Below are 26,411 nucleotides of genomic sequence, written 5' to 3' on the forward strand. Positions count from 1 at the left end.
GAAAGGACTAACCAAACCAGCACCATGTGGGAAAACACTGGAAATCTGCTTTTCTGTACACTTATTAAATGATGTAACATTTTAAAACAAGTTTGAATGGAGACAACCAATATGGATAAAAAAATGTACCTGTACCTCCTTGAAGTCACCATAGGTTATTAAAAATTCCGGTACCAGCTGTGGGCTACTTCCCTACTGGTTGTTGGCTAAGGAGGTCTCCCAAACAATGCAACCTATTGCCTCTGCTTTTGCTGGCCTACCAGAACTTGATGGTACAAACTTGTTGAAGACACCAGCCACAATCTGAAGACATCAAACACAGAAAACAAGCTGCCACTAAACAGGGAATCCTTCCCTCTGGCTAGCTGTCATAGTAACGGACGATGCAGCACAGACTGCTGTGAAGAAGAGCTATTCACAGTCCAGTGCAGAGGGAAACCCTGCTAGCTGCAATACTGCCCCACAGTAGTGATCTGACTGGGGAAATGGTGTGATGCTTAGGACGGGACCAGACAACAACCCTCTGATTGGATCTGAGGCACATTCCCCAGGAGGGTACCCATGCCTGGTGTTGTGAACTATTCCAGAGCCTGTGGGTGTGACCCATTCATAGGAGAACCTACTACTATATAAAAGGCATGTTAAACTGCCTCCCACACACCCATGTATGTACCCGGGGTTTAGTTCTGCTCTCAATTCTCATCAGGAAGCTTCTTGAAACTATAGGCAGCAGCCAGCCGGAGACTCATAAGAGGTCAAAATAGCAAGAATAAATGCTAGTAGGTATGGTCCAATAGAGAGCATATATATCATATCCATAAAGGCTCAGAGAACATCATGGAAGAGTGGGTAGAAAAATCTTACAAGCCAGGGGATAAAGAGACATGCCACGTAGTTATTGACTCTCAAACTCACTGAAGATGGGATTTTGTGTGTAAGACATACATAAGATTAGGCCTGTGAACATTTCATCAGGGATAGGGGAAGGCCCATAGAGTCCCAACACTTCATGAGGCACTATAGTCAATTAATGGATGCTTAGGAAGAGGCTGCCACATCTTCAGTGGTGTAGCCAATGAGATGTAGTTCATGCTCTCAGAAATATGCCCCCACCCATGGTTATTCAAGCAACCAAAGCAAATGTGGTCACAGGCAGGGAAAGGTGTGTAGTAGTACTGGGAATGTATGGGGAAAAGTTTCATTGGGGCAGATTCAAGAGACGAATGAGAATTATGTATCTAATTCACTATGTAAATGAGGGATTGTTCTGTACATAATTAAAAATAAAAGCAGGAAATACAAATGTATAAGTATAAGAAGTAAATAAACTAAAATAAGGAACAAAATAATGAATTAAGCCTTTTAAAAGATATTTTTTGTTAAGAACCTGTAAGGCACACAACTTCTATTTCAAATGGAAGAAGAGTTTACAAAAAAAGCAGGATGCCTGATTCTTGGAATTCTCTTTCTGGGGCTAGAAAGAGTGCTCAGCAGTTAAGAGCACCGACTGCTTTTCCAGAGATCCTGGGTTTAATTTCCAGCAACCACATGGTGGCTCACAACCATCTGGTATCCGGTGCCATCTTCTGGTGTGTCTGAAGACAGTGACAGTGTACTCACATACATAAAATAAATAAATGTTTTAGAGAATTCTTTCTGTAGGATGTAGAAAGATGGTTAAAAGCCAGAGGCGATGGATGATTCCACGGAAAGTATCTTCCAGACTCAGCACACTGATGCATGTCCTGTGCATCTCAGAGACTGGGGCAGCGTGCACAGGGCCTGCATACGTTCGAGCTATGGGGTCCCAGAGCAGAGAGGAGGAAGTAGACCTAGGCCCCTACGCCTAACCAAGAAGCTGTCTGCAACTGATAGCAGCTGGTAAAGGAAAAGTTAGTTTTCTCCAATGAAGTTTCACAGGATATATTTGCTGCGCTTCAGGGAAGGCCCAGGCCCATGAGTAGTTTGCCAAAACAAAACAAACACAGCAATATTTCTGAAGACATTTTGTCTCCTTAGCTTTGCTTGAGCATTTTTTTTCTCTTGTTTGTATATTTGAGGTTCTATTTTTGTGGTTCTGTACGTGTTTCTCCTATTTTGTTTTTAAGGAGAAAGGGTATGGAGCTGAGTGGGGGGGGGGATTTGGATTGGGAGAAGGGAAACGTCTGATTAGAGTACATTGCATACATTTTTTCATTAAAAAACCATAAAGCTGAGTTCTTGTCCTGTGATTATTAATGGGCTATATAGTAATTGGTAATATTTAATCTTTATTTCATGAAGAAACAGACTAGAATGCACTTAGTAGTCACTAACGTATGTTTACTTGGTAGACGCTCACACACGCTTGGAGTCAAGCCTGGTCCTAATGAACGTACTTGTCCATCAGCAAACTGGAGCATCCCGTGAGATGGCTGAAAGTCTTCCAGGCCAGCACTGTCTGGTGTTGCTTTCCAATAAACATTCACTGTCTCAAAGGTTCCAGCCATCCGGACAACAGGAACTTGAAGAACATTCAAGGGCGGGGGCCCCTCATGAGCAATAATGACTCCACCAACATCCTTTAACAAAGAATAGAGGTTGAACGGCAGCTAAAAGTTCAAAACTACTAGACAGCAACTTGCTGAATTTATTATTCTCACTTACATGAGTAAGAAGGTAGTTAGAACTCAGAGAGAAAGGCAATGAAAAAAATGTCTAATTCTGTGGTCTGGCTAAAAGAACTAAAACTCATTGACAATACAAATGGAGTGCTTATCTTAATATACACATCTACAAACAAGTAGTAACATGGCAAGGCACTGGCCAAACCAGCAAGGGTCAGCTTTACTCAGTTTACTATAGATGAGAGCAATGTCATCTTACTCTGACAACATGAAAGTTAAAAATCCCTCTGGGATCATCGTTTTCTTCAATCAGTATCTCCGCTGACTCCATCCTTGGTCTCTGCACACGGGGCTGCTCTGCAGGAAAGTTGGGGTTAACCAGGTTCACTGCAGCGATGGTGACAATGAGTCCTTCATCCAGCTCAGGAACCTCATCCTGGAGGGGTGGGAGAGATGCTTCATTTGGTTGTTTGGGTCCTGCGGTGATGCCCCGGTTGGTCTCAAACATGTTGGCCCAGGTGCCCCTCCCCCATCCTCTTGAACAGCTGGAGTTACAGATGTCTTCCTCCATGCCCAAATGATTTAAAAAATATATATGTTATTTGTATTGTAAGCCTGACATATTCACATGATTTCTTGATATATTAGAATGTGTCCAATATCTTCTCAGAGAATCCTCAGGATCTATGATGTATTCAAGACTAATGATGATATTTCTAAGGTACCTACAACTGCATTATCAAACGTTTAAAATCCTTTCCCTCAATTTTGATCTCACCCTTTGAATACATCATATATATACAGCATCCTGAAAAATAAAAACTAGGAAAATTTGATAAAATTTACAGGTATTGTAAGAGTGTAAGTCCTAGATAGAAATTTAGGTATAAGCAAATATTACAGTTAATTTTGAAAAAAAAAACCACTTTGTGTGAAAATAATAAGAAGAAAATCAAGATGTAGAAGTAACACACATAAAAAAAAAACAAGGAAAGCTCCATTCTAGCCCTCCCCCCTTATATGTCCTTTCTCCCCCTCCCCCCTTGTGTGTCCATTCTATCCTTCCCCCCTCTGTGTCCATCCTACCCCTCCCCTTATGTGTCCATTCTATCCCTCCCCCCTCTGTGTCCATCCTACCCCTCCCCCCTTGTTTTTTTATTTTAAACCTCCCCCCCTGAGTGTCCATTCTGCCCCTCCCCCCTAGTGTGTCCAATCCTCCCCCTCCCCTTATATGTCCATTCTAACCCTCCCCCCTTGTGTGTCCATTCTAACCCTCCCCCTTGTGTGTCCATTCTATCCCTCCCCCCTCTGTGTCCATCCTACCCCTCCCCTTATGTGTCCATTCTAACCCTCCCCCCTCTGTGTCCATTCTACCCCTCCCCTTATGTGTCCATTCTAACCCTCCCCCCTTGTGTGTCCATTCTAACCCTCCCCCCTTGTGTGTCCATTCTACCCCTCTCCCTTATGTGTCCATTCTACCCCTCCCCTTATGTGTCCATTCTAATCCTCCCCCCTTTATGTGCTTTCCCTACAGGACAGGTAACTGCTATCAGCAAAACTCTAACAGGAACTCAAACATTACTGTATCTATGTAACAGCATGTGACATGTCTATATTGTCTAACATGTATTATTTTTAACCTTACATGCTAATGTACTATTTAAACATTCTGTGGCATTGCATATCAAATACAGGGCCATGTGCATGCTAGGCAAACAGTTAGCTCTGAACTGAATCCCCAGTCCTGGTCATTATATGTTCCTGTAATGTTATGAGACACTAAGCAGTAGCCTCTTTGATGGTTTATGCTCATCTAAGGTGCATCTGCCCGTTTTCTCCCTTTGTGTCTCACTTCTCTGCCTCCATTTCCTCTCTAGACAGAAAGAAGAAGACCTAGTGTGACCTAGCACACAAACTTAGTCCATCGAAATATTCCTCTATATTGAAATTACTGTGTCATGAAGTAAAAAAAAATTTTTTTTGCTGACCAAACAATAAAAATAACTAGATTCACCTGGAGATTTAATTCATTCAGTTATTAAAGCAACTAACAAATCTTCATAGTATGGCCAATCAGACATAAAATCAATCAAAATTCAGCATTTCAAATGCATTCAAGTCATTTCTACTCTAAAACAAAAATAATAAATACACTTGCCATTTTCCATCCAATAAAATATTTGAGTGGTAAAATTTCACATTTGTATTTAAAAGCATATTTTAATCATTATTAACTACTGGAGAATTACAGGTTTATGGTTAAAATCATTCTAGCTTACCTTACATATGGGTTAGATTCTATACTTACTGGCAAAATGGCGACTTCAGCATGAGTTTCTTTTATGTTTTCTTTCATTATTATTACTGAGTCTTGCAATACAAAATCTTCATCCTCAGTAGCTTGATTATTGATATGTAATAAGAAATTGGGTTTTGCTATCAAGTGAATGGAAATGTCCCCAAATAGTCCTTTGTCTCGAACAATATGTAACTGAACGACAGTGATGTTCTCTAGGAGATAAACGTGCCTCGAGTTACTAAGCTGTTCCCTGTTCTGCTAATGTCGCAAGCACTCATGGTAGAATTCATTCTCTAGATCGTTAAGAAAGTAGGGATTACACTAAGGCAGCATCCTAGGGAGGAGTTTTCTGTTTTGTCTCCATTGTTTCCAAAGTTGGGCTCAGAATCGCCATCCACTCTTAGATTGCATCTGCTTTAGTCCCTCTGTCCCCAGACATAGCCTCTCATGCATTCCACGTCACACAGGAAGTAAATCTGACTGATATCTTAGAAAAGTGAACTTATGGGGGTAACACATAGGTGACAATTGCATAATATTCACAAATGTCTTGAAAATGGGTACTTGAATAAACTGTCATAATTTAATACTAACCATTGAAATAATGATTTCAATGTCTACCATGAGGTGTCAATCACGAGGTTCAAAATGTCTCCGAGAACCTAGTATTTTTTTGTTCCTTAGAGTAAGATAATTTATTATATAAATTACTTAAAATGTTTATTAAATCCTCACCTCTCTAAGAGCTTCTAATGATTGTGATTATTTCCAAAAAAGAATACCATTCCTACAAATTTCTATGTTTTAAAAAATGCCTTCTGAATGAAAACGAATATATTATTTTATTAATGTCTATTGTCTTGGGCATTGCTCACACAAAGAGTCAAGGGCCCAGGAACATAACTATACGCCACTTGCTTATCAGCTCTGTGTAAAAGGATTCTGAAATCTGTTTATCTGTTTCTTTGTCTGAAAGGTTTCAAGCAATCCTGTAAGTTTGTTATAAATACAAGTTTTATATAACATTTTATTTCAATAGGTTGATTGATCATAACCTATTAGAATATTAATTCAACAAAGGGAATCAGAAATAATTTAGGGAAACAGTTCAGCATGGGTTGCTGTATATATCACTGGGTGAAATCACTCCAATTCCTGTTTGGTGTAACATAATTGATACTTCCAGCACCAAGTCTGTCTCTCAGTGTCGCTGACTGATCCCTGTACCTACTGAGAGTACACAGGAAATCTTCACATGCAATGCAAACAAGTGAAGAAACTATAAAAAAGAAAATAAAGGCCAGCTCTGCTACTAGTGGAGCATAAATTAACACTTTCTGTTATAAAAGCAAGCTCTGAGAAATTAAAAGTACTGTAGTAGACATTATTGCAAGGTCAGTCCATAATTATAAATTTTAAATTAAATTAAAATGAATATGGCCTATCAAGCTGAAAAAGTCATACGAATAATGAAATGTACATTCCTTTTAAATGGCATAGTTAAAATGGCCAAGGAACCGTTTTTATTAGAACCTGACAAATCTTTACCAGGACTAACCTGTGGGCTCTGGCACTCTATTGAAGAGAGACTCGGTGTGCCAGCGAACCACACCGTAGGGCGAGTCACTGGGCAGGATGGTCAGCACAGACCTGCTTCTGCTCTGGTCAATTGTAGCACCTTTCAATGGGTCCTCAACCCCCTCTGTGACAATCTGGGTAAGTGTTACAACCACAGCCTCGGATAACTCCGGCAGATCATCCGCAAGAACAGTCAGAGTGATCATAGACATTGCCTGGTCCTCTGTGAATGAGATCTAAAAAGGAGAGTTTTACATAGAGTAGGATTAACATCACATCATAAAAATGTCCATTTCTTATTTTTGTTTAATATGAGCATAATTTATAAACCAAAGATGATTCTAGCGCATACTATGAATTCATAAACAAGCCAAATGTCTTTTATGTTAAAATTAGAAGATTGAAAAAATTAAAGCTCTTCAAAAACTTGAGTTAATATTTATATTGAAATTGTCATCTCTCGGTGCCTACTCTTCATTAGACTGTAAAGAACCTAGTCTCACAAGGAATCTTAGTAGTTGATACTATACATAAACAGCTAGAGAACAAAAGAAGGCGGTTCACCACTTTAAATGTTTGAATCTACAAAACATTTGCAATAATTGATGCTACAGATGGATGTTTCACCTCATAGATGTCATTCCTACACCACACATCCCATATTCATTCACAAATCACTCATTCAAACCATCATTGCAGGCCTAGGCCTCCACCTCTCCTATAAGCCAGACCTGTTTTATATAAATGAAATGTAATTGGGATGTGGCCAAACAGACTGGAGTAAACGCAGTCACTACCTGTAATGTCTGCTTTATGTTACTGGACAATTGTACTACAAAAACAAAGTAGTTTTTACAAAGAAAAAAAAAAACACAGTACATAAAATCAGAAGCATCTACAATGTGACCCCTTACAAAGTGTATCTACTACACTACATAAAAATAATTCTTTCTACCTTGCTGCCTGGACTAGATGCAGAGCCTGCTCTCTTCAGTGCTGTTGCTAGTAGGAGGCAGGGTCAGCTCTTTTGCTCCCTGCTGCTGGTCACCAGGGTGGAGGGGAGAGAAAGGGCATCTCTCTCCCTCACCTATACCACTGCACAGCAGGTGAGCATGGCAGACTCACAGGTGAGCTGGCCTCATAGGCATCAGTGTGGGAAAGCTGGCCCTGTAACTTGTCTACCATGTATTGGTGTGAGCTAGGCAGACAGGAGAGCTGTTGCAGAGGTTATGAGAGCAGGAAAGCTTGTCCTGCCCATCATTGGCTGCAGCACTCAGGAATGGGCCCTGTACCTCCTCTGGGGAGCACAATAGAGCCAGCTCTGCTGGCATGGGCAGTGGTGAGCTGGCCAGAAGGATATGAGAGCAGGAGAGCTGGTTTTGCCCCTTGTAGAAAACAGCATTGGGTGATCTAGCCTGGGTAGTGCTGGAGAGCACTCCCTGGTGGTGTGGGTATGGGGCAGCTGGTGGGATGGACCAGCTAAGCTACCTCCAGGCCCAGACCTAGAGCTTTGGGTTGGCCCACCCCAATATCTATCCCATCTATGAACTGTTGGAGCATGTAAAAGGCCAGTCCTACAGCTCCAGAACCGCAGGATCTCCATTGCACAGGGCAAGAACAGGTTAACTAAGAGGAGTCCCAGTGAGGATCCAGTATGGATAATATAGGAAAAGCCAGAAGCCTTGAACCAGATCAATGACTCATGACAATGAACACTTGTAAGTAAAGAAATGTAGACAACATGGTATTTTGTTGTACACAATGTCACACACGACAGCTTCCACAATAAGCCTTGTTTTTCTTTAGGAGGAGGTTGCAAGGGTGGAGAGCAGATACAAAGGGACAGGGAGATGAGTGGGACTGGGGTGCATGATGGGAAACTCACAAAGAACCAAGAAAAAGGTAAAAAGGAAAAACTAATTCTTCCAAAAATAATGACAATGAAAGAGGCAGTTAAAAGTTTTAAATCTTAAACACATATATATAATAATTTAGAGAAATATATTTCAGTGCATATAAAAACAGAGATATGAGTGGTAATTTGCATAGAATATGTGTTAAATACAAGAGACTGCTAAAACATCCTTAATACACTGAAGCACTCATTAATTTGAAATTACAAGAACCTAAAAATACTGAACTACTACACATATTTTTTCCAAGATATAACTTCATAAAAGCTTCTTTCAGTGATTCTTCAGAGAAATATTCGAGCAATACTGATATATAGAACCACAGGGAAAAAAAAGGAGGTCACACTTCTTGGAAATAGTTAGCAAAAGGCTCCTTGAATCCTCTGTGTGAGTCAACTGTCCCTTTGATATTCTGATTCCATTTTTGGAAACAGAGCATCAATTTTATGCTAACTTGCATAGTGGATAATGTGATCCTTAGCCTGGACCCTTTCCTGTGGCTGATGAGGTCGTCTCTCAACTATTGAGAGCGTCAGACTCTGTGCTTACCTTTGGAGATAGACCTTAGCAAACGGTCTCCATCACAGTCAACCCCCACCTAGACACACCATAGCCACGAACCCCTGCTGAAAGGGGGAATCCCAGTGGGAATCCCAATTGATCAGGCCTGAACCTGGGATGACAGCCAAGGGGCAGCTTAGACACAGAACTCTCCCCAGAATTAACCTCCACTGGATCTGCAGTTGGTGTGGCTGAAGCTCTCCCTATACACCTCTCTGCCTTCCTCGTTTCCACATGATTGATTCATGCAAGCCTACTGTCCAAAGCTCTCCACTTCCGTCTATTGAGAGCAAACAGAAACTTCTTCAGTCTACAGCTCTCACTGACCTTTCCACAAGAATGCCTGTTCCCCCAGACTTGTTCTCTAAGAACTGTTTCAGCTTTTCTTATGTCTTGACAAATCTCCATTCCCAGTCTGGCTCATTTGATCTTTCTGATAATGAAATGTAATTTGGTTAACTCAGGTAGTGAACCTCAAAAAGCTTCATTTTATGTATGTATATATATAGTGTTAAATTGTATCTTACTCTACGCTACAGTGATTAGCAAGATTCCAGTGTTAACATCATCAAACTCAAATATTTCTTCCAACAGGCAAGATTTAGTCCCATGCATCAATGATTATGTGTCCTCTAAATTTCTGTAATTACATACCACTCCTGAGGTGGGAAATACATCACTGACACTTCCGGCTGCTTCCCATGCTACAGTTATGCGGCCGTGTGTTCCTCTCAAGCGTTCAACATTCAGTGTTACCAGGCTATCTCGTTCCAATTCCTCCAATTGCTTATGCAGTGAGTTCTGAAAGATATGTAGAAAGACTCAGAGGGTTGACTTGCAGTACCTAAGCAATCTTTGCTTTGCATTGCCACATGTTTATAAACTTAATTCTGAGCAGAGTGAAATGGCATGAGAAAGAACAGTTACCAACAGTGATACATTGAAAGGTCTGGTGCTGAGGCTACCAAGGCCAGGAAGACAGCAAGTTTGAGTCTGGCCGAGACTATAGAGTACAACATCTCAACAGGTGAGTACATAAATAGCCCGATGTCACTAAAAACAGGCGTATTGCATTGTATTTTTTTGTTTGTTTGTCTTCCTGATATATTTGGCTCAATGGACATACGTTACTTTTATACCCAGCATGCATTCCTTTTTAAAGCAGTACACATAGCATTGAAAGGTTTGTAGAATAGCAAGAACATAGTCCTAAATGGCTGGGAAATCCTTTGCATCTGTGTAAGGTCTGCTATTCCTTCCAAGTCTCCCTTTCCTCCTAGTAAATTAAGAGTTAGCTCTAGAAATCTCCAATCCCATACCCACTGCAAGAGCATCCTGAGAACTGTCTGATCACTTGCTAATGTCTCTTGGGCTTAAATTCCTATCCTGTGAAATATTTGACTAGCTGATCTATTTCTGTTGATGATGTTTCATTCCTTAGCTCACAGTCTGTGCAACTGTTCCTCCTGCCAGAAAGAAGAAATCCCTTTGTGCTTTGTAACAATCCCTCTCTCTCCATCTCTCTTTCCTACACATGTTCGTCATTCCAGTTCTAGTGGCTATCACTCCGTGAAGGTTTCATTCTTAAGCAAATGCATGCAGCATCTTGTGCGAACCATTTAAAGACATTTTCCTTCAAAAGACTCCTTCCACATATGTCCAACCTTTAGGCATTGTGATATAAACTTATCTACAGAATTCATTCTTAATAATCATACAATTGTTGGACTAACACAACATGAAAGTCTACCTTTCTTCTCATGGGTAAAGAAACATGAAACCCAGGTATAAATAAGGGAGCCTGAGAAGATTTTCAAAGTTATTTCCTTGAGAAAATGTGGCAAAGGCATCTCTGTGTAGCATGTGCCATTATAAGCCACACCACTGCTCTGGTGTAACATCTATCTGTATGTGATATGTGTGATATAATTCACTGTATAACGTGTATGAAATAATACACAGTGTAAAATATATCTAGTGTCTCTTTTGTTACAACTCTCTGGTTTTAAAAATAAAATAAATAAAATTAAATTAAAAAAACTTTTTAAAGATATTACCTGAAGCAAAACACTGAGATGTCCAATTAGTAAATGTATTATGATCGATAAAAGTAAATAAACAGAACAAATGAGGATGCGGTATCCCAGAGAACCCACTGGAATTCTCAGTAGAATTCTACTGTAGGTAAGAATTCTCTACAGTAAGAAGTGAGGTCGAGGCAAGGGAAGGAATAAAGACTGAAGACCGGGCAAGTATCTCTCACTCCTTGAAGGCGTATTAGAACTAATTTATCGCAACAACAACCTTGACACAAGTGTAGACTCTTGGGTCCTTTTACCTGGGCAAATGCTACAACTCCATAGGCACCATCATTGGCGAGAACAGTGACTCTCACAGAACTGTTAATGCCAATCTCTGCTCCGCCTCTTGGACTTTTAAGCTGAACTCTGAATGATTCTTCTTTTTCGGGAACTGTGTCATCAAGGACATTTACTGCTATGATTGCTTCCTTGTCGCCAGGTTCAAATATCAGTTCACCTAAACTAGCATGAGAAGCAGATTTAAAATGAGCCAGTGATGACCACTGAACGGTACATATGGGAGATTAATCCCAGATTCCTATCACACTGAATAACATTGAAGTCTCACAAGGACTGAAACATTCCATAAGTAAAACATGCATACAAAATATCCATATAATACTGGTCAACTTGATAGACTACATACTAAAAATATGAACAACGAACAGATGTCTGTACTAATGGCTGCTATGTTTTATATAAAGCAGTAACTCAATCAATGAGGTAGAGAAATTTGGTGCCATACACAGAGGTGGGTAAGTTAAAGACGCTAAGCATCAGCTACTGAACCTACCTAGGAATAAAGTCAGACTGGCTGGAGACGTAGGTCAACTCATATAAATGGGAGTCAGTGGCTCCCACTAAAGCAATTAAAGTCTTGCTTGAATTAAGCGACTTCACTGTCACAAAAGCTGCATCGTGCGCAGCAGGTGCTTCCAGGACGAAAGAGAAGGCATTCAGCTCTGAGTTCCAGCAGTAAAGAGCAGACCCGTCTTGGGCAGTTAGAAGTATGTGGACTGGAAGGAGAGAAAAGGAACAGAAATGAAGTGTCCTGTGCCCACCTGTTCTCTTCACAGCTCCAAAGCCAAACCCGTCAAAGCTCCACATGATTCCTAGATTAAAGCAAATAGGATTCTGTTTTTGAAACAACAGGATATAAGTAAATTTTTTTTGTTTTTTTGTTTTTTGTTTTTTCGAGGCAGGGTTTCTCTGTATAGCCCTGGCTGTCCTGGAACTCACTTTGTAGACCAGCCTGACCTCGAACTCAGAAATCCGCCTGCCTCTGCCTCCCGAGTGCTGGGATTAAGGGCTGCACCACCAAGCCTGGTATAAGTGATTTTTAAGTGTTGTGCATTGACAGATTGAGGTTGACATGGAACACATAATCCGTTCGCGAAAAGAAAAGCCACAACCTGCTCAAATGACAATAGATTTTGTAATTTTGTGTGTCCACGCTAAACTACATAAAAGTAACTTTTCAAAGCCAAAAGTTTTCAGCATTTCACCACCAAATGCTTCACTTTCATATTTTATTCTCTAGTCTTTTTATAATTTATAATCAACAGTTGTAACTAAACAAAGGTTCTAAATCATCCTGTTCCATAATTACAGAATTATTTAGGTCAATGAGCTACCACGCAGTATTCAAGTTTGTAAGTTTTTAACATTTTGACTTGTTTATCGATTTTGTGTGCATGACAGTGTGTCAGCAAATGTGCACCAGGTGCATGCAGAGGTCAGAGGGCAACCCTGGGGAGTTGGGTATCTTTATAGAATATATGGTTGCCAGGTTTGGCAGCAACAGCCTTTGGTCACTGAGCCTTCTCAGTCATACAAGCTTCTCATCTTAATATATAATTGCTAGTCTCTACAGCTGTCCTTAAATATATTTAAGATTTTCTGTAGACTGAATACTTATTGTTCTCAGCACGAAGTAGAAACAAAATGCTCATTTTCACTTAGCAAATTATTCAAAATATTTAATTAATCCAAAAACTATGAACACACTTATGACACTTTGAATATCATTTCCAGAGCACTTGTGACATAGCCAGGACCTGTGACATTGTTAACTCAGGACAGTGGTATACATCTGCAGCCACACAGACTAGGAGAGAGGTGGCTTAAATACTTCATAGAACACTAAACGCTCTTCAGACACAAATGGAGCAGGACTAGGGAACCACAGAGAAACACACACACATTCTAGTGTTGAGTGACATTCAAGAACAGACGGCTGTTAAGACTGGGGAGGCATTAAAATGACACGGACCTGGAAAGACTGACACCAACCTTCTAGTTTGTATCCCATAGGTTACAGTGGGAAATCCATCATCCTGACTCTCACTCATCAAAAACTCCTAGTCATTATTGTTTACTGCTAACGTATTAATTAGGCTAACTAATTTAGGTACTGTAGCTTAGGTCCTAAGACTTGCATAAAGGTAAAGATGGGAAAGATGATAATGATATATTAGAATCTTTAAATGGCCAAATATTTTGCATAAAGCTATGTAAAATTACAGGCATTCCAAAACAAATTTTAAAAGAGTCCCCTTTAAAGCTGTCTTAAAGCAGTCAGCAAAGAGGGTCTCTAACTCTGTGTCTCTATGTCTCTATGTCTCTATGACTCTGTCTCCCTTCCCTCCCTCTCTCTCTCCCTCCATCACCTTCCCACAAAGGGCACTATAAGTTTTAGGATATATACCAAAATGTTTTAATTCGCCATTTAATTGGCTTCCTAATCTTTCTTTGTTTGCCCCTCTTGCCACTATTCCCTCACTGCTTCTGTTTGGACCACACTGGGTTTTTCCTGGTTGGTTCCAGAAAGTGCATGCTCACAGCCACTGTCTGGGCTTTGCTTAGGTATACTCTTCACCTAGAGCCCATCTCCTGCGCAGCTCTTTGCCTCCTACTAAACCCATAACTCCTAATTCCATGATTATTGTAGAAAGCTTTGTAGGTATACCAAAAACTAGCTTAAATTCTTTGCATTGTTTTATTCAATTCTTTCCTGAAAATTATCTGTTGTAGCTAGAATCCTATTTGTCACATATGTACATATGTGGGGGTGTGTGTGCGAAATGCACATGCATGTGTGTATATGTGTGTGTGTATGTTTGTGCACACACACATGCCTCTTTCTCCAACTATATGATACATTTTTGTATGACAGAGACTACATGTGCTCTGAGCTGCCCTTGTTTCCACAGGTTCTGTCCTGTGATTCTTACCTTAAAAGAATCTATTTACCATTAAAGGAGCCAAAAAAAAAAAGAAAGAAAAAGAAAAAAAGAAAGAAAGAAAAAAATGGCAAGTCTACATACCCTTGCAATAAGTGCCCTGTTCATGTTCCCTCTTCCATTTTCAGAAATCAGACATGGAACTAACCAAAGCATAAATATGTGAACCCATGCCCCTGGTTCCAATTTAACATTTTTAATAAAATATTTGATTTATACATAATAAGAAACCCTTTGAACATTCTTCAACACATGCTTTCAGCTTTCAGGAGTGTATAATAGCTATTCTGAGTAATTCCCTGCCGTCTTTTCATGTCTCTACAACTTCAAGTCACAGAAACAAAAGAAACAGAGAGACTTCACAATTGGCTCTTCATAAAACTCTGGCAGAATTTCTCCTGAGTTCTTTTAGAAAGTGCACCTATTATATTTTTAAAAAAAAAAAAATCTTTAAAAGGAATTCTATAACTTCAATTAGCAGCCCATCTGAACAAAACACTTCTTCCTTAAAAACATTCATTAGGTAACTACTGTGAGAATCAGGAGGTGACCTGAGTAGACACCATCTGAAAAACTGAAGGATGACAGAAGCAGAAATGAAGGTCCCAATTAAAGGATAAGTAGGGGGTAGAGCTAACAAACATAACAAAGGATACAGAATGTGTTCAGTAAATCCGCTGTTGAGTGGATAAGAAAGCCAATCCTCTTGCACATCATAGGAAAACAACATGTCCATGTCCGTGTGAGCACGAAAGGTTTGCCTTCAAGGCTCAGGGGAGAGTGAGACAAGTGTGGGGACTGGAAAGGCACACAGAGGACCAGGTAGAAATTAGAATGTACAGGATGAATGCAGAGCCACGAGGAAGGAAAGAGAGACATAGAAACCAAGGAAGCTCCGTAAGAGAACTTGGCTTAAAACAAAAAACAGAAACCCACAGGGCAAACCTCCCATTCGAGCTCAGTGGCTGAGGGAGATGAATGACCCTGCTGGGAGATGCAACGCTGAATTATGACTCCACAGAGAAGAGAAAACCAGACTCCTGTAGGTTTGACTAATTCTGCTCATCTTCTGTACTTTGCTCTATTGTTTAACTGTGTAATCTTGCCTACCCCCAAGGATCAGAGTCTGAAATCTAAACCTCTCACTTTCTCCTAAATCGGTGCCACAACACCAACCACCTGGGATGCTAACCATTACCTTGCACTACAGCCACCTAGAGCCAAACTGCTGACTGCTATCAATAGACACATTTCCCTACAGCCTTCCTCAGTTTCAAACTAAGATTCTTGACATTGCCAAGGTCTGAGAGTTTTGCTGCCCACATTCGAATAGTCAGAAGTCCGCATGAATGAAGAGTTCACGTGTCTCTGTCCTCAAATTTTCACGCGTATAAGGTCCCTTACAGCTCAGGACCTTGTTTTAGTTGGTCTAGACAGCTGCAACACATTTCCTTCATGTTTCTTGCACCAAAGCAAGATGACATTATTAAAGAGGGGCTCTGAGCAGCAAGTGCCTCTGAAATGCCTTTCAGGACTTCTCTACCTCAGAAATGTTCATGCCAAGAGTCCCAAGACTCTTAGATAATCTGTGAGGTCCAAACTGTTTTACAGAGAAGTTATTTGTGAAGTTCACTCCTCCTTTATCATCAAGTTTCCTGGGTTTCATGTGACTGGCTATATTGTAACAGACCAGACAAGAGAATCCAGATGCTGAAAGAGAACGCTGCAGTTCTCTTCCACAGGCTAAGACCCTTTATATGAAGAGTGAAGGACTAGAATATTTCAGATTTCAGAGATTTTCAGATTTTGGAATAGTTATATATGTGCTCAAAATGTGCTGAGAATTAGACACAATTGTAATCATAATTCACAAGAATGGTGTCACACACCTTTAATTCCAGCACTCCAGAGTCAGTGGCAGGCAGATCTCTGAGGGTTTGAGGCCAACCTGCTCTACAAAGTGAGTTTTAACACAGCCAGGGCTATGCAGAGAGAACCCGTCTCAAAGTAAGAAAACAACAGCCACAACATAAAAGTCACTTTCCATCTTATAGTATTACCAAGGGTAATCTCACATGAATTTTGTATTAATTTTATCTTTAAAACAAGGCATTGTGGGTATAATATTTCAGTTGTGACATCCTTTCAGATTTCAAATGTTCATGTTAAGGATATTCAACCAGCCTGAGAAACTGAAAAAACATGAACTCTTGTAAAAAGAACCTACAATGGGGCCAAGGGGATGGAGCCTTCGTAGCAGGAGCCTGTCATACCACGCTCTGCCCATAGACTCCATGTCCCTAAGGGAGAGCTCACTGCAAAGCTCTGCCCTTACCTTCACACGCAACTGGGGCACCGCCTTGCCCACAGGTGCACATGCACATGTACACACATGCACAAACAAATAAATAAACAAATCTTTAAATGAAAAAACCTGCAATGGTGGTTGCCACAGGCCTACAATGCAGGAACTGGAAGGAAATGGATAAGTCGTGGATAAGTTCTGGAAGAGCTCATTGTATGGGGCGGGGGGGACTGTACAACCAACAATGAGTTGAAAAATCAGAATATATCAGGAGACTAAATCTTGAGTTTCCACTACATACAAAAAAGTGATAGGCTGTGTAGCTTAATGAAACAATCATTTACATGTGCTTCAAAGCATCACACCACAGATATTAAGAATATATAGTGCTTCTATGTCAGTCACTCAAATAAGAGCACCATCCTTCTCAGAAATGCTATGTAGAATAATTTTTTTTAAAGAAACATTTTAAGAGGCTGCAGATGACTCAAGGGATAGGAATGCTTGCTGCAGAAATGACTTCCTGAACTCTGACCTCAGCACTCACTTAAAAGAGCCAGGCAGGACTGCATACCCACCTGCAATCCTGGACTCCAAGCACTGTGGGAAGCACAGATGGATGTCTGGGGCTTGTTGAGTGGCAGCTGAGCTCCAAGACTCCTCAAGAAGAGTAACAGAGCAGCACAGCACACACCCTCACTCAGCTTGCACACACACACACACACACACACACACACACACACACACACACACACACACACACAGGTACACATACCTGCACGTGCATGCTACATACACATTGCCTCTAGGTTTCTGCCTTGAGTTTCTCCCTTTCCTTCCCTCGGTGATAGAGTATGAGCTGGAGTTATAAGGTGAAATAAACCCTTCCCTGCTCAAGCTGCTTTCTCTTGGTGCTTTGTCACAGCAACAGACACCCTAACTGAGCCAGGAGGGAATGCCCTTGTCTGACCTCCTTGGGCAACAAGCACACACATAGTACATATACTAGCATGCAGGCTAAACACATGAAATAAAACACACAAAGTCAAATTAATAAATCAGAAAATATCAATTTTCTCGAAGCTCTTAGATTTCTGGATGGACTATTATTGCAAAGTTCTGATGTGAGAGTCCTACTAAAACACCCAGTCTCTGAGAACTTACCATTCTATCTAAACTCAATGAGACCAGAATCAGTCTAACTCCCCATGGTGCGTTTAAGGCTGGCTAGCAGTTGAATTGCCCTTACCTATGCCAGAAGCTGGTGTGAAGGAACGGATTCTCTTAACAGCAGCAAAGTCCAGGGATTGGAAATACCTCAACGATGAATGCCCCATCTCCCAGACAAAAATGTCAATTGCATTCTGATTTCCTGCTTAAGAAATGAAACACAACAAGCTGAACAAAGAAGATGACAACACTGCACAGCAGAACTATCGGAAAATACTAAATTCAAGGAAACTTCCCACAGAAAATATCTATCTTAACAACTCAGCTTAGTAGGGTACACAGCAATCACTTTCTGTTTTTATAATAGGAACCACACACACACTTATACACATGAGGAGACATATTCTGTAACATGATACATGCACATACACACACACACACACACACACAGACACACACCAAGCTACACGCAAGGAAGACTAATAAACTGTTTCTTGACTGGAGAGAAAGCTCAGTAGTTAAGAGTACTTGCTGTTTTTCCAAAGGATCTAGATTCAATTCCCAGTACCCACATGGTAGCTTACAGTTGTCTGTAATTTCAGGTGTCTGACACCATCATACAGACTTATATCCAGGCAGAACACCAATATAAATAAAATAAGAATCTTTGTTTAAAAAAAAGAATAAATTGTTTCCTTGTTGATGATTGTTGGCATTTCATCATTGACACTGAAATAACCAGAAGAAAATATATTCTTATGCAGATTATATCTTGAATCGGTTTTATCAAAAGTCACTAGGCATTATTCTATAAATTTCTCATGACAGTCCAAGTACGGTCCTATAAGATTACCTATTCCAGAAGCTGCAGGAGTGGAGGGAAATTGACTATAAAATCTTTATACGCATTTTCACATCACCTATCTACTGCTCATTTTATAGGAATATAAATTTAAACTGGTTCAGTCCAGCACAAGATTGCAGCTATAGTGCTTTCTTCTTTCTTTTTTTGGTAGAAATCCACTCTAACTGGCATTACTCTAGGGATCATCAAGAAATGGAGCATTTCACATAAAACGTATACGGCTGGGTGGTTTGGGTAGCAACTGTGCACATGTTACTGCGTTCACTCACCTAGAAAGGTATTTTTGGCAAAACATAAATAAACATCATCGCCTGAGGACAAAGCCTCAACTTGTGTTATCCCACTGATGGGCAGTTCTTGAAAGTTAATAAACTGAGTACCAGACCACGTAAACAAAAGGGAGGTTTGTCTGATGTTAGCCTGAGAAATGGCTAAGAAGACAGAGCCTCCTCTGCTGAACAAGGCCATGCCCAGCACACCTCGGACAGGCAGTGTCTGATGCCAGGCAAAGTTGTTTCCGTTCCATCTGAAGACCTGTAGGGAAAGTCCAAACACAAGCTCCTATGACCAGGAATTCGGCACCTGTGACATTGCAGCAGGGTCATAACACCACTTCTGTAGCCTGCTGGTTAGCTGAGTGAGGGTGGTGTGGGAATATTAAAGTAATAAAATTGATGTTTTTCTCATTCTCTACTCACTTCTCTCTCTCTCTCTCTCTCTCTCTCTCTCTCTCTCTCTCTCTCTCTCTCTCTCTCTCTCTCTCTCTCCTCTCTCCTCTCTCTCCTCTCTCTCTCCTACCCCCTCTCCTTTTGCCTCTTCCTCTCTTCCCTGTGTCTGTGTGTGTTTGTGATAAAGAAAAGAGAAGTTATTTGAGAAGAAATCAGTATAAAATACATGGAGAGGTAAACAAAGCAGAAAACCAAAAATTGAAAAGAATTAAACTGAGTATAAAAAATAAAATCCTTGATGCCTCCACATCTTCAATAGCACCTCAAACAACAGAACAGAGAGACATCTTCACCTGAGGATAGCGGTCTGATTTTCTGTCCCCATGGTAGTAAGGCATATAGGGCTTCAGGATAAACATCCACAGAGTTACCTTAGAAGGAAGTTCATAATTTACCTGGCTTGCCCTTCAACCTTTTCAGTTTTATAAAGCATTGTAGTGCTGAGGTAAAGTTTGGACTTCCAACCAAGCATTAAGTTTGGGGAAATGAATACATTCAAGGCCCCATCAATTATCAAGACGAAATAATTAAGCTATCAATAAGTAAAAAGACTGCGCACTGAGTCAGTCCTGAGCATGACGGTTAAGATGATAGAGCACAGAATATGGATGTCCTGAGGAAGTCGAGTTAGACATGCTGGCTCCAAAGACAGAACACCTGTCTTGTTCTAGGCAAAGAGTAATCCAGCCTGAAACAATGTGAAGGGAATGCGGAACTGAAAGGTAAGAATAAGCTGTCCCTTTCCTTGGGGCGATGGCATGACATAGTTCAGATGTGAGTCTCTGAGACAGTACAATATGAGTAAAAATGATTCTATCAAGGTAACAGGCATGCTGCAGCAGTGACCTAGAAAAATGAGAAAAAGATGGCAATGCTATATAACATACAGACATTAAAGACGGACAGTCTATATTAAAGACACAGTCTATCAAAAATCTATATAAAACTTTGAAATTTAGTAAGTAATTGGAAATTGCTGAGCAGCTTTAAAATGAGGAATAACACAAAGTGATGTTGCTTAAAAAGGTAATTGCAGACACTCGACAGAGAATGGGTCTACAGAGGTGAGAAGATTCTAGAGATAGGTTGTGATGGTATTCTAAGTGACTCAGTGGGAAATGGTGGGGAAATGCTTTAGTGGAAGGTAAGAAGTTGACAGATGAGACTGTATTCCAAATAGTATTGAAATATTCAAAAAAGTACTTAATAATAACCTGATATAAAAGAATATAAAAGGATAATTAAGCAGAAGCTAGCTATCCCATAATTCTTCTTGAATAATTCTACTTTACAGGGGTGCTATTTCCTGATGTTAAAACAACAATGGGTCCAGTCACATGGAGAAAATTTAAGTTCAGGCCAAGTTATTATCTATTACATGCTGAAAGTACACGTGAGTGGACATGGAAAGGAACAGTCACAGATGTGTAGAATACAGAAGAAAAGATTCAGGTGTCATTTGGAAGACACTGGCCTACAGCTTGTATGTCAAACCAGACTCATGAAATTACCCAGAGCAAGTACAGAGAAAGAAAATTATAAATTAAAACTGAATTCTAAAAAGCTCCTGGACAACTCAGTTTAGAAAGGAAGTGGGAAATGACAGTAGTGTCTGGGAAGGATCGACAGGAAGAGGGGGAAGCGGAAGAGAGAGAGAGAGAGAGAGAGAGAGAGAGAGAGAGAGAGAGAATAGGAGAGGGAGGCATAGAGGGGAGGAGAGGGGAGGGCAAGGGAGGGCAGGGAAGATGGTGACCGATAAGGGTAAAATAGGAAGATGGAGAACATTGATCTGTGCAAGAGAAAAGATGTTTCAAGTTTGAGGCCATGCTGACCACCATACACAATCACAGTGAGGATGCACCAATCCCAGCAGACCGGACAACCCAGTGAAAAGTAGCATTAACTATGTTTCTTGTCTTATGATACAGGATTCTGACAGGAGCACCTGCAGGAACAGTTTATTTGGTCCACAGTTCCAGGATACAGTCCATCACAGTGGGGAATGCACAGCAGTGGGAACCAGGCGAGCTGGGCAGCCTGTATTCACTTCCTGGGGACAGGGAGATGAATGCCCAATCCACTTTCAGCGGCCTACAGAGTGGTGCAGCTGGAGTGAAGACTGGTCTCACCCCTCAAGCATCCTGACCTAGAGAATCCTCATTGTCACATCCAAAGATTGGCCTTATCTAGAGTCTGTCAAGTTGACAAGGCAGCACAGACCAAGTGAGGAGCAATTTCTTCATATCAGAGAGAGAGAGAGAGAGAGAGAGAGAGAGAGAGAGAGAGAGAGAATGAATCAGGAAGGAGAGGCTCTCTTTTTAAGCTGGGCAGTGCTTGAACACTATGCTCACCGTAATAACCACCAATGGATGGAATTCATAGACTGGATGGAACAGCCAGTCTAGGAAGGCAGGAAAGGTGTCAGTGTGAGAGGAAAGGCTTCCAGAGGGCCCACAGTGATGGCAGGTGGGAGGAAGGCTGGGTTTCAAGGGTTGTAAAAGTAGTGAGCTTCCTTCTGGAAGATTTCAGTCCTTATGGAAGACAGCATAGAACAAACATCATCTTCTATTTTGATTAATCTTACAAATCTGAGTTGCACTTAAGAATGTACAGAAAAAGGAAGATTCTTTTTTTCTTTTTCTTTTTTTTACCAAAAATAGTGGCAAGAGAGCCATTAGCTGAACATCAAGAAGTAAGAAGCATGCACGGAAGCCTAAGAGACAAACATCAAATAAGATCACAAGATGGAGTGTGCCAGAGAAGTGTGAAGTGTGGGCTGCGGCACCGAGTGCCTGCTTGGCAATGGTAGCCGTGACTTTTTACTGATCCCATCTGTTGAGCTGGGATTTTTCTCCATAGTGCTTTCCAACTCGATTAGCCCCTAATCAGATGCTTGTGCTATTATTAGATTGGCGCTCTCCCCTGAAGAAAAATCTAATATTTTAACCCTAGTCTTCAAAAACCGTGTCCAAACAGAATCATTCCACACCACCCCCAAGAAATCACGGCATTTTACAAATCCTATAAATAGGAACAAATTTTAATTAGCGAGTTGTAGAAGGGAGGAGATTTCCCTTTAAGAGAATCACACCTGGGTTAATTCGGAATCATTTCTTCGACTTGCAATGATGAAATAGTCTTGACTGTCTGAGGTGAAATGCCGTACTTGACAGCTTCCTGAAATAATGATTGTCTGTATCTGCAAAGGAGAGGGGATAAGCCGTGAAGGTCATTAATGACGGGAGCAGCGTCAAGTCCACAGTAGCATGCATTAGACCTGGCTAACCATTCGAAACTGTGTTTGATCTGTAGGCTATGTGTTCCTAAATATCAGCTGGAGACAAAAGTAGCCTTGAATTTAGATACTTGCTACAATGTGTATCAAATTGCCAAAAAGTTCTTCTGTGCTTTCACACAGAACATACAGCATCTTCCATTTTGATTACTCTTACAAATCTGAATTGCACTTAAGTACAGAATCTACAGAAAGAGGGAGAATGTGTTTTACCAGGACTAATCTGAATCCAGCAGTGAGCATGTACACACTGTTAATGGAAGGCTTCTCTCCACTTCTTTCCCCATGAGTAATCACAAGATATGGGGAAACGCCAATATTAAAGGCCTCACAAGTTTTAGGACTTTCTACCTTTAAGTCCTAGGAAACAGAAATGACAATAGTAATTCATGTTGCATCAAAGTTTTCACATACATTGTATTTTGTGCACCACAAAGCAAACATGGATGCTTACCTCAACAGGAACAAAAGTCCCTTGCCATCGATAAACAACTAATGAGGATTTTCTTAACATTACGCCGTAAACTGAGCCTTCAACAGTAAAGAAACACCAGTCCAGTGCTGTCTTGTCAAAAAAGCTTTGAAATATGGAAAAGACGACATCCATTCCCCCTGAAATAATAAAATAAATATTTACGTGTATATAATTACATCTGAACCTTATCTCATTTGGCATTAAAGAGTGAAGCTAGTGGGTGTGTTAGAAAGATGATGATGGTAATGAGGAGGAAGAGGATTGTGTGTATACGTGTGTGTGTATGTGTGTGTGTGTGTGTATGTGTGTGTGTGTGTGTGTATGCACATGTGTGTGCATGTGGGTGTGTCCGTTTTGTATGTAAAGGAGAATAGACACTAGCAGTTCTAAACCACACTTTGTCCACTCTCCTTCCTCAAATCATACTTCTTTGATAATTTCTCTCTTAGATGGTGGCTTGAACTTCCCCTCAACTGTATAAGCTAGCAACGTGGAGTCTTCCACGGCCTCTCACTCATTGTCACAGACAATCCATCCCTGGGTCTGAGCTGCCTAGCCTGCTGCCTCCTTGTTCATCCGCTGCATCTTCTCCTCTCTTCTACACAAACAATTCTTTATATGAGATTCTGAACAATGCCTATAAAGTATAAATATGGCCATGCCGCACCATTCATACGTGTACCTAAACTACTGAGAGGATTTTCCTTAAAGCTAGGATGAGTATGGCATCCAAGGGATGTTTTTCAAGTTCTTTAATGACCTGGCCTTACCTAACTATTCAAGGTAAATATTCTCTTACTTCTCTGTTCACTGTCCATTCTATATTTCATCTTATATACCAGTTAATTACTCAAGTCTACAGCCTTGACAGCCACTCCCTGCTGTCTCCAGTTTTCTCCAGCCCAGTGCTTCGCATCCAATACCCATTCATCAGTGTTCATGCAATCACTGACTCTCCTTAGAAATACCCACCTTGTATTTTTAATGGTGTGTGTGTGTGTGTGTGTGTGTGTGTGTGTGTGTGTGTGATTGATTGAATATATGCCATGTGTATGGGTGCCTGCAGAGGCCAGAAGAGGGTGTCAGAGCGCATGATCTAAAGTTCCAGTCAATTGTGAGCCTCCTGACTTGGGTGGTAAAATAGAATCCAGGTCCTCTGGAAGAGAATTCAGTACTCATAACTGTAGAGCCATGTCTTCATCCCTTACTTACATTTTACTACTCCCAATTTCCCCTAAAGCATTATTGTCGTTTGCAATGCAAATTAATTTTTTATTTCTTATAGTTATTTATGGGAATGCCTAAATGCTAAGCTTTGTGAGCTGAGTTCCAAGTCTAGTGCATGAATGATGCACAGTAAGTACTATGGATCCCATAACAGAACCAAGTACCTGTTCTGTTGGTAATATGCCATTTATGGAAAGAAAGCTAAACGTACTCATGCCAAAGGCTGTCTCAGATACTGTCTCCCACTGCACACTCGCAGTCAAGTCAAGGCCATTTGTACGTGACACATTGAGGTACACACTCCTGTTGGATTCTTCAACATCTATAGAGGTGGCACTAAAAGAAAAACAAATGGATTTTGGAGAGCAGAAGAGAATAATTTCTAAATATTTAAAATACAAAATACACTGCCAGCATATTATTTTATATAGTTGTAAACCTGTACATTCCAATGAAACCCACAAATTTTATGCAGTGGAAGACTAGACTCTAGTATTCAAATGTATTCAATTATGGAGATTTTTTTAAATAAAAAATACAAATGTTAACACTCTAATATCATAACAATGATTAAATATCTGTCACTTTATAATCAAACAATATTGCCAATCTAAGCTCTCTCTGTGGGAACTAAAGGGGGCAGGAGAAGGATGGGGGAGGGAGGATAGCCCATGTCCGGCCAGAGATCCTCCTATGCTCTGGGAGGGATGCTGGTCACTTTTTACTCGACCCCGGGTGGGCATCTAAGCCACTGACCCCACTTGACAGGACTTGGACAAGGGGCAGCCCCCGATACCAGGGGCCCCGGGGCAACACCCTGTAGCCCCGGGGTTATGGGAGCGAGGGCTGGGGAGAGAGGTTCCCACACAGGTGAGAGTAAGCACAGCGGGCCTTGGCTGTAGCACATGAAGGCCTTCTATCAGAGAGATTAGAAACAGCTCATTAGAGGAAAGCCTATCCCATCATCCAAGTGCAGTGGGCCTTGGTGTACAGAGACAGTCTATGATTTTAGAGCTTTATTATAGAAAGGCAGGGGGAAAGAGAGAAGGTAGAAGGAGAGAGAGAGACCGGCCATGGCCAAGAGGAGAGAAGGGGGGAAAAGGAGAGAGAGAAGAAAGGCTAGAGAGGAAGAGGAAAAGGAAGAGGAAGGGGGAGGGGAGGGGAGGGGAGGGGAGGGGAGGGGAGGAGAGGAGAGGAGAGGAGAGGAGAGGAGAGGAGAGGAGAGGAGAGGAGAGGAGAGGAGAGGAGAGGAGAGGAGAGGAGAGGAGAGGAAAGTAAGAAAGTAAGAAGAGTGTAAGGGGAGTAAGAGAGTGAGGAGAGGCCAAACAGCCTCACTTATGGTATGCTGTTATCTTTACTGTTGCTAGGTAACTGGGGAGGAGTCTAGCCTGAAGGTCAGAAGCTTGGGACATTGTCTATGTGACTAAAAGCCATGCTTCTCCTGTGGGGCTGTGGGGGCGGGAACTTCGACAGGAGCCAGGGTTCCAGGAGACATGAGAGAACTCCTTCCATCTCATGTAGGTGAGTTATCACCACCGGGTCCCAGAGTTCAGACCTCAACTCGACTGGAAACCAGACTGTCTGTGTATAGCCCAATGCCCCACATCTCTCCATACAAAACTCAGATAACTCCTTAGAAATAGGTGAAGTAGGAGAGATTTAGCCTATTAATAATATTAGATGCCTTAATTATTTTAAGAAATAAAATATAAATATTCATCAACTCCCAGATATACTAAAATAACCAGATATTAATTTCTATATCTTCTCAGTTCAAAAGTGTTACATATTTTGATTCAAAATGTTAATGCTTTATAAATAACCCATACCTATTTTCAACAGCAGAGATACTGAATAGTCCCAAAGGAGCCTGGTTTTGAAAAATTGTTATCAAGGTTTGAACATGGGCCCCTAGTCTAGCACCTCCAGTTGGATTAAACAGGGTGCAGACAAAATGCTCGTCCATTTCTGGTTCCGTGTCTAATATGGCAGAGATGCGCAGGGTCTGAAATACAACAAAAGAATGAATAAAGTTCATAGAATATGGTCTTTTTGGAAAGACACAT

At 41.0% G+C, this 26,411-nt stretch overlaps 1 protein-coding gene across 12 annotated transcripts in view; it reads right to left on the minus strand.

Moving 5' to 3' along the window:
- Positions 1-26,411, minus strand: part of Adgrv1 (adhesion G protein-coupled receptor V1) — a 538,324-nt gene that overhangs the window by 374,950 nt on the left and 136,963 nt on the right. For 10 of the 12 annotated variants that reach the window (XR_001780748.2, XM_017315363.1, XM_017315365.1 and 7 more), the window contains 14 exons: positions 26,175-26,350; positions 24,557-24,681; positions 23,098-23,255; positions 22,857-23,003; positions 22,440-22,547; positions 18,890-19,154; positions 17,835-17,960; positions 11,832-12,054; positions 11,296-11,500; positions 9,612-9,758; positions 6,464-6,719; positions 4,915-5,117; positions 2,866-3,042; positions 2,379-2,561 (listed from right to left, as the gene is read on the minus strand). Coding sequence is in view for 11 of the 12 variants with exons in the window: in XM_017315363.1 (XP_017170852.1) it covers positions 2,379-2,561; positions 2,866-3,042; positions 4,915-5,117; positions 6,464-6,719; positions 9,612-9,758; positions 11,296-11,500; positions 11,832-12,054; positions 17,835-17,960; positions 18,890-19,154; positions 22,440-22,547; positions 22,857-23,003; positions 23,098-23,255; positions 24,557-24,681; positions 26,175-26,350 (2,499 nt within the window). In the remaining variant the exon portion in view is untranslated. The remainder of the gene's footprint in view (positions 1-2,378; positions 2,562-2,865; positions 3,043-4,914; positions 5,118-6,463; positions 6,720-9,611; positions 9,759-11,295; positions 11,501-11,831; positions 12,055-17,834; positions 17,961-18,889; positions 19,155-22,439; positions 22,548-22,856; positions 23,004-23,097; positions 23,256-24,556; positions 24,682-26,174; positions 26,351-26,411) is intronic. The other 2 variants (XM_017315364.1, NM_054053.4) reach the window with 1 other exon arrangement.

This window comes from Mus musculus, chromosome 13, assembly GCF_000001635.26.
Source record: "Mus musculus strain C57BL/6J chromosome 13, GRCm38.p6 C57BL/6J".
NCBI lineage: Eukaryota > Metazoa > Chordata > Mammalia > Rodentia > Muridae > Mus > Mus musculus.